The following is a 10,982-nucleotide window of genomic DNA, read 5'->3' on the forward strand; positions in this document are numbered from 1 at the left end:
AAGAAAACTTAAAAACAGTTAAGAAGTAGCTTGGTGCAAAGCTTTTGACTTTCACATTTGCAACATCTGTCACAAAATTGTGGCAGAACTGTGTGGAATTTGTATTTGCATTGCAAACTATCCCTATATTTTCTCTACAGTTACAGTTGTAGTAATATATAGTTATAATCAATTCCTCAAGGGATGAGAAAAGATGGAAGGAGAGGTATTTGTGCAACTCAAGGTCAGGTCAAACAAACCCTTGTAGCAAGTGCATCAGCAAGGCAAGCAGCATGAAGACAATGAGTTGTAGTATGAGTACCTCCTCAAGGGACCAGGAGAAAAAGTTTGCTGCCTCCCTGGGGCTCAGATCAGGGATGGTAAACAGAAGGATTATCAGCAGCCTTCAGATTATTACTCACTCCTGATCTTTCATGTGGGTACCAACAATGTCAAATCAAGAAGCCAGAGATCTATCAAAAGAGATTTCAGGGCTCTGGGAAGATGGCTAAAGGACTCAGGAAGAGAGATAAATGTATTCCTCAACTGTCCTATTAATGAGGAGAGACTGAAAAAGAGACAAGCAATCTGTCATCCGTGCATGGCTCCAAGAATGATGCCTCCAACAGAATTTTGGATTTGTCACGAAACACACTTGGAGTCTTCTGATGGGACCTGATGGGATAAAGCTCTTAAAGGCTGTTGGTCCCAAACGTGGCAAGACTGACTGAGAGAGCTTTAAACTAGAATCAGTGAGGGAAGGGAAAACCATTAGGAACACTGAGGTCAAGCCAAGAGATTGTACATAACCGTGTGAGGGTGACATAGATGATGGCATTGAGTACACCCTCAGCAAGTTTGCAGATGACACCAAGCTGAGCAGTGTAGTCAATACGTTGGAAAGAAGGGAAGCCATCCAGAGGGACCTAGACTGACTGGAGAAGTAGGCCCATGTGAACTTAATGAGGTTCAACAAGGCCAAATGCAGGGTGTTGCACTTGGGTCAGGGCAATCCCAGGTATTTATACAAACTGGGGGAAGATCTCCTTGAAAGCAGCCCTGCAGAGAAGGACTGGGGGTCCTGGTGGAGATGAGAAGCTGGACATGAGCCAGCAGTGTGCGCTTGCAGCCCGGAAGGCCAACTGTGTTGTGGGCTGCATTAAAATAGGGGTGGCCAGCAGGGAGAGGGAGGTGATTGTCCCCCTCTTCTCAGCTCTTGTGAGGCCCCATCTGGAGTACTGCATCCAGGCCTGGGGCTCCCAGGACAGGAAGGATGTGGAGCTCTTGGATCAGGTCCAGAGGAGGGCCACTAAGATGATCAGAGGGCTGGAGCACCTCTCCTATGAGGAAAGGTTGAGGGAACTGGAATTGTTTAGCTTAGAGAAGAGAAGGCTCTTCTAAGGGGAGACCTCATTGTGGCCTTCCAGTACTTGAAGGGAGGATATAAGCAGGAAGGGGAACAGCTGTTTATGAGTGTGGATAATGATAGGACAAAGTTGGATGGTTTTAAACTGAGACAGGAGGTTTAGGTTAGATATTAGGAGGAAGTTTTTCACACATAGGGTGGTGACACACTGGATCAGGTTGCCCAAAGAGGTTGTGGATGCCCCATCCCTGGAGGCATTCAAAGCCAGGCTGGATGTGTCTCTGGGCAGCCTGGTCTAGTGGTTGGCAACCGAGCACATAGCAGGAGGGTTGAAACTAGATGATCATTGTGGTCCTTTTCAACCCATTGGACTTTTCTATCCAATGTATCTCTAGAATCCCTTCTTGTTTTTTTTAACATCCCTCACCAAGTTCAGTTCCATCTGTGCCTTGGCTTTCCTAATCCCCTTTCTACAAGTCCAAACAGCATCCCTGTATTGTCCCCAGGTGACACGCCCTTGTATCCACAGCCAGTACAATCCCTTCTTTTCCCTAGGTCTAACCAGCAGGTCCTTGCCAAGCCATGCTGGTTTCCTGCCTCCCCCCGCCCCTCTTCTGAGGGACAGAGAGTTCTTTTGCCCTCAGAAAGGCATCCTTAAATAGTAGCCAGCTTTCTTCCACTCCTTTACCTCTAAGGACAGCTTCCCAGATCTCATCCAACAATTCCTTAAAGAGCCTAAAGATCACTCTCCCAAAGTTCAGGGTCCTGACCCCACTCTTTGCCAGGCCCACGTTCCTCAAGATCACGAACTCAACCAGGGCACTGCAGCCTAGGCTGCCTCCAATTTTAATGCCTTTAATGATATCCCCTGCATTGGTGAGCACCAGATCCAGTAGTATTTAACCTCTAGTTGGCCTATCCAATATTTGAACCAGAAGGTTATCATCCATGGACTCCAGCAATCTCCTGGATCTCTTGCAGCTTGCTGTGTGGTTTTCCCAGCAGATATCCAGGTGGTTTAAATCCTTCATCAGGACAAATGCCTGTGAGCACAATACCTTCTGTAGCTGAAGGAAGAAGGCCTCATCAGCAGGCTCCCCTTGATCAGGTAGCCTGTAGTATACCCCTACCACTGGGTACCCTTTATTAGTCCTATCCCTAATTCTAACCCACAGGCTCTCAACCTGCTCATCACTGTTTCTCAGGGGGAGCTCCTCATGGTCTATCCATTCTTCAACACAGAGGGCAACTCCCCCAGCCTTCCTACCTAGCCTATCCCCTCTAAGAAGGAGATACCCCACCACAGTGGTATTCCAGTTATGGGAGTCACCCCACCATATTTCTGTGATAGCAACCAATTTGTAGTTTTCCAAGCACATCATGGTTTCCAACTCCTCCTGCTTATTTCCCATGCTGTGTGCATTGGTGTAAGGGTCCTGTGAGGACAGGCTGAGGACACTTGGGCTGTCCAGTCTGGAAGAGGATGAGAGGCAACCTCACTGCACTCTGCAATGAAGTGCCAGGTTCTGCTTCAGGTCACCAGTGGCAGGATGGGAATGGCACAAAGCTGCACCAGGGAAGGGTCATTCTGGGGACTGGGAAACTTTTCAGTACCATGAGGACAGTCAGACACTGGCTTCATAGAGAAGTGGTTAATGCCCCAGGCTTGTACATTTCCAAGAGGCGTTTGAATAATACCCTTAATAATAAGCTTTAACTTGATAAGCTCTGAAGTGGCCAGGCAGTTGGACTTAATGATCTTTGTAGGTACCTTCAACCTGAACTATTCTGTTCTCTTCTAATTCTATTCTATTCTATTCTATTCTATTCTATTCTATTCTATTCTATTCTATTCTATTCTATTCTATTCTATTCTATTCTATTCCATTCCATTCCATTCCATTCCATTCCATTCCATTCCATTCCATTCCATTCTGTTCAATTTTATTCCGTTCTGTTGTTCTGTTCCGTTCTAACAAATCCGTTGAGAGCTGAGAGAAGAAGGACTGTGGCAATAGAGGTTAAGGGATGACATCCAAAAGGACTTTGATAGGCTCCAGATATGGGCCCATGCAAATCTCATGATGTTCAGCAGGTCCAAGTTCTTGCACCTGTACTGGGGCAATCCCCAGTATCAGTACAGACTGAGTGATCAATGGACTAATAGTAGCCCTGTGGAGAAGGACTTGTGGGTACTGGTGAATGAAAGATAGATAATAGCAATGTGCACTAGCAGCCAAAAGTCAACTGTATCCTGGGCTTAATCGAAAGAGATATTGCCAGCCAGGCAAGGGAAGTGACCCTCCCACTCTATTACACAGATGTATTACAGTAGGCACAGAAGAGGGCCACAAAGATGTTAAGAGGGCTGGAATACCTCTTCCATAAATACAGGTTGAGAGAGTTTGGGTTGTTAAGCTTAGAAAAGTCTACAGGGATACCCTATTGCAGCCTTCCAACCCTTAAACGATGCATACAAGAAAGATGGGAAGGAACCATTTACCAGCAAGTGTAGTAACAGGACAAGTTGTAATTGTTTTAAACTAAAAGAGTAGATTTGACTAGAAGGAAGACATTCTTCACTATGAGAGCAGTGGGGCACTGGAACAGGTTGCCCAAAGAAGTTGCCTCATCCCTGAAGGTGTTCATGGCCAGGCTGAATGAGACTTTGGACTACCTGGTCTAGTGGGAGGACTCCCTGCCACGGGAAGAGATTGGACATAGATGATCTTTAAGATCCCTTCTAACCCAAACCATTCTATGATTCAATGATCAAGCTGAATATCTGGAGTGACAATAGAGCGGAGATGAAACTATAAGGCAAAGGTGTGGATCAGAGAGCTCTTTGCACAGAGATGATAGATGAGTTCATTCAGGAGCATCATGCAGAATCTGAGATGTGAAAGCTAGAATCCTAAGTGTTTTTAAAAGAAGATTTTAAATTTACAGGGGAGTCTTATAAAAATAAGATATGATGCAGTTTTCCAATTTGTTTGTAAAAATGTCATTGAAATTTTAACAGGGAGAAACACTTTTCAACAACTGGGAATCTATATTTGATGGAAATGGTGGACAATTCAACATTCATGTTCCAATATACTCTTTTGATGGGAGAAATGTCATGACAGATCCATTCTGGTGAGTTTATGTTACTATCTTTTAAGTTTTACTTTTTTTTTTTTAACACAAGTGGCAATATATTGAGTTACTTGAAACGTGATAAAAAATTCTCCCTTTTCTTCTGCAATTTCTTCTTCTCCATTTTAGATAGGCTACAACTGAGATATCACACTGTGTTCTCCTTTTCCTCCTTTGCATTGTCTTCATCTTTTCACACCCACTCTTTGCTTCAAGCAGGAGAACAAAAAATAATGGTTACACAGTATGAACAGAACAAGGTCACTATATGTAGACATGCAGTTGAATTAAAATATGTATATATTAAAAATGATATTTTTTTTCAGCAAATAACCTCTTAACATCACTTTTCAGGCCTCAAAAAATAATATGGCATGGTTCAACTACAAATGGGATCCGACTGGTCAGCAACTACTGTGAAGCCTGGCACACAGCTGATTTGGCAGCTATGGGACAAGCATCACCACTGAACACGGGAAAACTTCTTGATCAGAAAACATATAGCTGTAATAATCGGTTTATTGTTCTCTGTATTGAAAACAGTTTTGTATCTGATCCCCAGGGAAAATAACTCATCTGCTGCACATAATATTCTATATTATGACAGAAAAAGCTGACACAGATGTTTCATTTGCAATGATGTAAATATTTTATTATTTTTTGTAATTGCACATTTCAGGAAAAAATAGCCAAAGAAAACATACCTCAACACAAACCATATTCCAGTTGGGTGGAATGTTCAGTGTTCATGGGGCACACTTAAAGCTTTTCTTTCCACTCAACCTTTGTATGGTTCAAGGTATGCCAACATTTCACTCACAGCCTCTTTCTGAGTCTTTCTGAGTTGAGGATCAGTGAAGGTCACTAGTCAAGTATGGGCTACAGGGAAGATTCATTAGCCTGCCTTCGCGGCTGCTCTTTCTTCGCAGTTAAGTCTTCTTTTCACTTGCATAGGTTTTGAATATCTGAGGCACTATTCAAATATATCATAGAATGGCTTGAATTGGAAGGGACTTTGCCATGGGCAGGCTTGTCAACCACTAGATCAGGTTGCCGAGGGACCCAATCAACCTGGCCTTCAACAGTTCCAGGGAGTGGAAGTCAACGCTTGCATTCCACAGCTTCTCTGGGCAAGCTGTTACAGTGCTTCACCACCCTCTCATTTAAAATAATAATAGTCCTCTTAATATCTAATCTAAATGTCCCTTATTTTAGTCATCGCCCTTTGTTCTATCACTATCTAACCATGTATAAAGTTGTTCTCCCTGCTGATTATAAGCTACTTTTAAGCACTGGAAAGCCACCATGAGGTTTACCCAGAGCCTTCTCTTCCCCAAGCTGAATAAGCAAGGCTCCCTCAACCTTTCCTCATTGGAGAGGTGCTCTAGCCCTCTGATAATCTTTGTGGCTCTCCTCTGGACCCACTCCAACTGCTCCACATCTTTCTTGAGCTGGGGAAGCCAGACCTGGAGGCAGTACTCCATATGGGACCTCACAATGGAAGAGTGGAGGGGAACAATCTCCTCTCCCACCCTGCTGGCCATCCCTCTTTTGATGCAGCCCCAGCTGCAAGAACATACTGCTGGCTCATGTCAAGGTTTTTGGCCATGAGGACCAGTAGTCCTTCTCTGCAGGGCTGCTCTCAATGAGTTCTTCTCTCAGTCTGTACTCATACCTAAGAATGTCCCAACCCAAGTACAATACCTTGCACTTAGCCTCATTGAATCTCACTAGGCTCATGTGGGCCCACTTCTTGAGCTTGTTAAGGTCCCTTTGGATGGCATCCCTTTCAGTTTGGTGTCATCCTCAAACTTGCTGAGGGTGCACTTGATCCCACTGTACGTCTTTGATAAAGATGTTGAAGAGCACCAGTCTCAATTCGAACTGCTGAGGACACCACTCATCACAGGCCTCCACCTGGACACAGAGCTACTGAACGCAATCCTCTGCCTGTGATCATGCAGCCAATTCCTTATTCACCAAATAGTCCACACTTCAAATCCTATCTCTCCAAGTTAGAGATAAGGATGTGGTCTTGCAGAAGCCAATATACATGACATCAGTTGCTCTTCCTTTGTCCACTGATGCCATTGCTCCTTCCTAGATGGCCGCCAGATTGACCAAGCACAATCTGCCCTTGGTGAAGCATACTGGCTGTCTTAGATCACCTCCTCATCTTGTGTGTGCCTTCACATAGCTTCAAAGGATGATCCGTTTCATGATCTTCCCAGGCACAGAGGTGAGGCTCACCAGCCTGTATAGTTTCCTGGGTTCGTTTTTCCTTAAAAATGGGAGTGATGTTTCCCTTTTTCAAATCAACAAGGACTTTACTTGACAGCCATGACTTTCTGAATACTATGGAGAGTGGCTTCGCAACCACATCAGACAGTTCTTTCAGGACACTGGGTTGCATGTCATCAGGCCCCATAGACTTGTTGTACACATTCAGTCTCATCAAGGGGTCTTGAACTTGCCCTTCTCTTATTTTATTCCTCCTACTCCCACCAAAAGGTTCCAGGACTTGAGAGTCTTGGGAAGACTGACTGTCAGTGGGTGCAAAGAACCTCTTGAGTACCTGACCTTCTTCATGCCTTCTGTAGCCAGTTCTCCCTTCTGATTTATCAGAGAGGGTACACTCTCATTGGCCTGTGTCTTCCGACCAATATACCTGTAGAATCCCTTCTTATTATTCTTTGCATCCCTCGTCAACTTCAGTTCCACGTGTGCCTTGGCTTTCCTGATCCCATCTCTGCACATCCAGACAGCATCCCTGTATTCTTCACAGGCAATATGTCCCTGCTTCCACTGCTTGTACATTTCCTTCTTATTCATCAGTTTGACTTGCAGGTCCTTGTTTAGCTTTGCTGGTTTCCTGCCTCCTCTGTTTGATATATGTATATATACATGCCATCCCACGTGTACTGAGCAAATAAGAGGATGCTGTTAAATTTTACAGGGATGGACTCCTCAAAAAGCTTTAAGAACAAAGGGGCTTGACTCCTTGGAGTCTCAATGGAGACTCAATACTAATACCTAAATACCTAACTGTAAAAAGATTTTACAGATTCCATCCTGGTGCTTACACATGAATTTAGCAACCTGACATCTTACTTCCACTTTTTTCATCATAGATTCTAGGCATAGTGTTTTATGCAGGAGGACTGAACCTAGACAAAATCTGGTCCTTATTTTGGTGCTATTGTTATCAGGAAATCTGGAGCAATGTTAATAGAAAACATCCTGTTTCAACTGGCAGAAATGTGCACACAAATGCAGATAAACAAGCCATCTGACCTTTATTTATTTAATTTAGTGTTAGAGGAAATCATTTCCTGTTGTGCCAAATATGGTTGAATGAAAAATATCTGTCATGGTCTCCTTACAATAGGTTCTAGGCATTGTCATCTTACTATGTTATATGTAATTTTCCTTTTAGTGAATTTACCCTTCTGGCATTCAGATGGTGAAAGAATTATTAATATAAAATCACAGCATCAGTGACAGGAATGACCATTAAATGCTATTATTCCTCACAAGCATTATCACCATAATATCTTAAGTCTCTTGCCTAAATATTTGCCTACTATGTACTTTAAAAAAAGCATTTACTTGTTTTTTTTATTTGGCAGTAACTATGTAGTCAAGCATCACATTATCATTTTTAAAGATTCAACCGGGAGATTAGGTTGGAAACACCAAATTGCTGATAAATAGACTACTACTATTAGACAGCTACTTTCAAGACAAGAGAAGCCAAATCATATTTACTATACTAAACTGATCTAATTATTATATAACATAAAAATGTGAAATCCAGCATTATTTCTTTAATTTACTATAAAAGCATATAAAGTCAGCTGAATCATATCTTCTTTTTTCTTTGAAAAGACAACATTTTCATTATTACATGTTAACGAGGCAAAAAATGTTTATATTACACTTCAAATGTGTGCATAACAACTAATTTCACTCATTTATAGTCTGTCCCTTCTACTAAAACGCTGAACATTCTCAAGAAATGGAAAATTCCTTCAGTTTGAAGAGTTGGAAGATGTACAGCGGGGTTTCATTCTGAGTCAAAGAGGAAAATAAATTGTTTTATATGCAGATCTCAGCTTCTCCAAGCCAGGATAACGGGTATTTATGATTGCAGTCAGTAATTATTACTAATTAATACTTACCCTAACCCTAACCTAACCTAACCTAACCTGAACCCTACCCTCGATAATTAAAGTCAGTTCTTATGCTTCCACTCCTGAACTTGAGCCAGAAGTCATAGGAAGTTGGGTATTCCTTGCCTAGAATTGTAATGGTGAGGGTGGGGGGTTGAGAGATGAAATCACAAAGAAGTGCTTAAAGGGGGAGGGCGGAAGACTAGAAAACATGCAGTGTTTAGGAGATACTGAACTTGGTTTTAAGTCTGGCCCAGAATAAATGTGTGCAGAATTCTGCTTGTATCAGTCACTCATGGAACTAATTTCTCTCTGTATCCTGGATAGCTAACAGAGCTTAGCAGGTAACTGATATAGTCAAACACCGTCAATGACATGCTAGGGAAGTCTTAATAGTTGCTTTCCACCTCTAACATTAATTGACATGCTATAAGAATCTACTGTACATTCTTCAACTTAATAAGAGCACGAACTGTGTATTACCCAGGCTGTCCCGGTGCCAAGTACACTCACTGTGTTCACATGCCTGCTAGGCAGCTAGCTGGAATCAATAGGAGGGACCTGTTAGGAAGCTGAGGTTTCCCTTCGAAAAAACAATCTCTGTCATTGCAAACAGAGCCAGTGAGGTTCTTTATACTTCCTGGTATAACCACAGAGAAATAGTAATGTTTCCCAAGTGTATGACAGAGACAAATTTGTCCAAGTACTTAAAAATTAAATTAGTTTCCCTGTTAAAGCTGAATACCTTTGAAGTTCAACACAAAGGTCAAGAACACTTGAGGAAGATTTGCTAATTCTGGTAAGCAACTGTGTTTAAAGCAAATGAATATATCATCAAGATTAGCACCAGAGCACCATTGAAAGGTGTAATGGTTTTGTTGCTATTGGTATCCCACATCATAACATTAAGCAGTGCACTGAGAGTTAAAGAGTTAATGCTGCAGCTCCAGTCCTGGAAGAGAAAGAACAAACTGCAGCTTCCAGAAGACTTTATTATTCCATTTCTGTTTTCCATTCAGAGGGAAAAGATAAAACTAACTGGGAGTCATGAGGCTGCTCTTTTCCTGCACACCTCTGCAGTGTGTGTTCCCTAGCCATCTCACCTACAGCATTAGAGTAAGGCCTTCAGCTTTGGACACTCTCTCTCTCATTTATTTGATTTACTAGTTTTGATTCCAACTATATTGTATTATATTGTATTATCTTGCATTCCTCTATCATATTTAGTAAATTAGTTTCCTCCCTTAGTTTGCTTGCTGCTGACATTCCATAGTCCTGTTCTGGCCCACCGACTTTGTTAGAGGCAGGTATCAGGAGGCCTTATGCCATACTGAGTTTAAGGACCTTTTCTATAGAATGTCACAAAACATGATGTCATCACTGCTCAGTAGAGTACTGCTTTGACTGGATGAACCACAGTGAGATGAGCAGTTTCTCCTTTGATTGCTACAACATGCTTGCCAAAGCTGTGAGTTTCTGAAGTGCAACACATACATTTCAAAGGATTGACAATTAACAAAAATAGCCTAGATGCAGTCAAAGAGCATGTGTTTTTGCTTTTTGAGCTGTGTGTTCAAGTGGGGGAAAAAAAAGAATGTGCTGCAGTGTGCTCTTCTTCCAGGATTCTGCAGATACTCTGCTTCTGTACCTAGGTTTAGGTAGTCTTCCAATTTTTGCTTTTTTCTCCTGTCTGCCCAGAGAAGGGAACCTGTCTCCTAGATTTTAAAGGAATTAGATGATAAAAAAAAAAAAAATCTGTTCAGGGTTTGGCTGTTATTTGATGGTCAGATATCTAGTTAGAGCCTATGTTACAACAGTTCCTCTCTGGTGCCTGTCCATAATGCTTCAGCAGTAACTGGCTAGTGACAGATATATTTCCAGATGAGCAACTATTTTCCAACTCAGATTTTATCTGAGTTTAGTCCCCCTTTGTTAACCTGTCTGAGGGTTCACTTAAAAGGTCTATTCTGTAACTTAGTGCAGCTTCCACTGTTACCAGTGGTTCTGACCTTCTACTTGCCAGATCCTCTTCCATTTTATTTGTAATTAAAAACAAACCAAAGCCTGTTCTACTCTTAAGTAATGGTCATGGTCATGTGTACACAGCCTAACTCGAAAGTGTACCCAAAGTGGATGGTTCAGCTCTGGCTGTACTAATCTTTGCCCAGAAGGAGAGAAGACTGTAAGTCAGAACACATCTTCATCCTCTATGGGCAGGAGAGAAATTGAATGAGGCTTTTTTTCATTTGTCCTTTCTCCTATCTTGTGATTGTCCTTTTTCTTCACTTGTTCTTCTCCAACCATTTATTTTTATTTAAAGCTGCTGT

General features: G+C 42.2%; 1 protein-coding gene across 5 annotated transcripts in view; it reads left to right on the forward strand.

Annotated features, from left to right (window-relative positions):
• Positions 1 to 8,339, forward strand: part of COL15A1 (collagen type XV alpha 1 chain) — a 106,266-nt gene extending 97,927 nt beyond the window's left edge. For all 5 annotated transcript variants that reach the window (XM_004935077.5, XM_004935079.5, XM_004935078.5 and 2 more), the window contains 2 exons: positions 4,368 to 4,483; positions 4,838 to 8,339. In XM_004935077.5, the coding sequence (XP_004935134.1) occupies positions 4,368 to 4,483; positions 4,838 to 5,054 (333 nt within the window). In that variant the 3' untranslated portion in view covers positions 5,055 to 8,339. The remainder of the gene's footprint in view (positions 1 to 4,367; positions 4,484 to 4,837) is intronic.
• The last annotated feature ends 2,643 nt before the right edge of the window (positions 8,340 to 10,982 follow it).

Source organism: Gallus gallus, chromosome 2 (genome assembly GCF_016699485.2).
Source record: "Gallus gallus isolate bGalGal1 chromosome 2, bGalGal1.mat.broiler.GRCg7b, whole genome shotgun sequence".
Taxonomy (NCBI): Eukaryota; Metazoa; Chordata; class Aves; order Galliformes; family Phasianidae; genus Gallus; species Gallus gallus.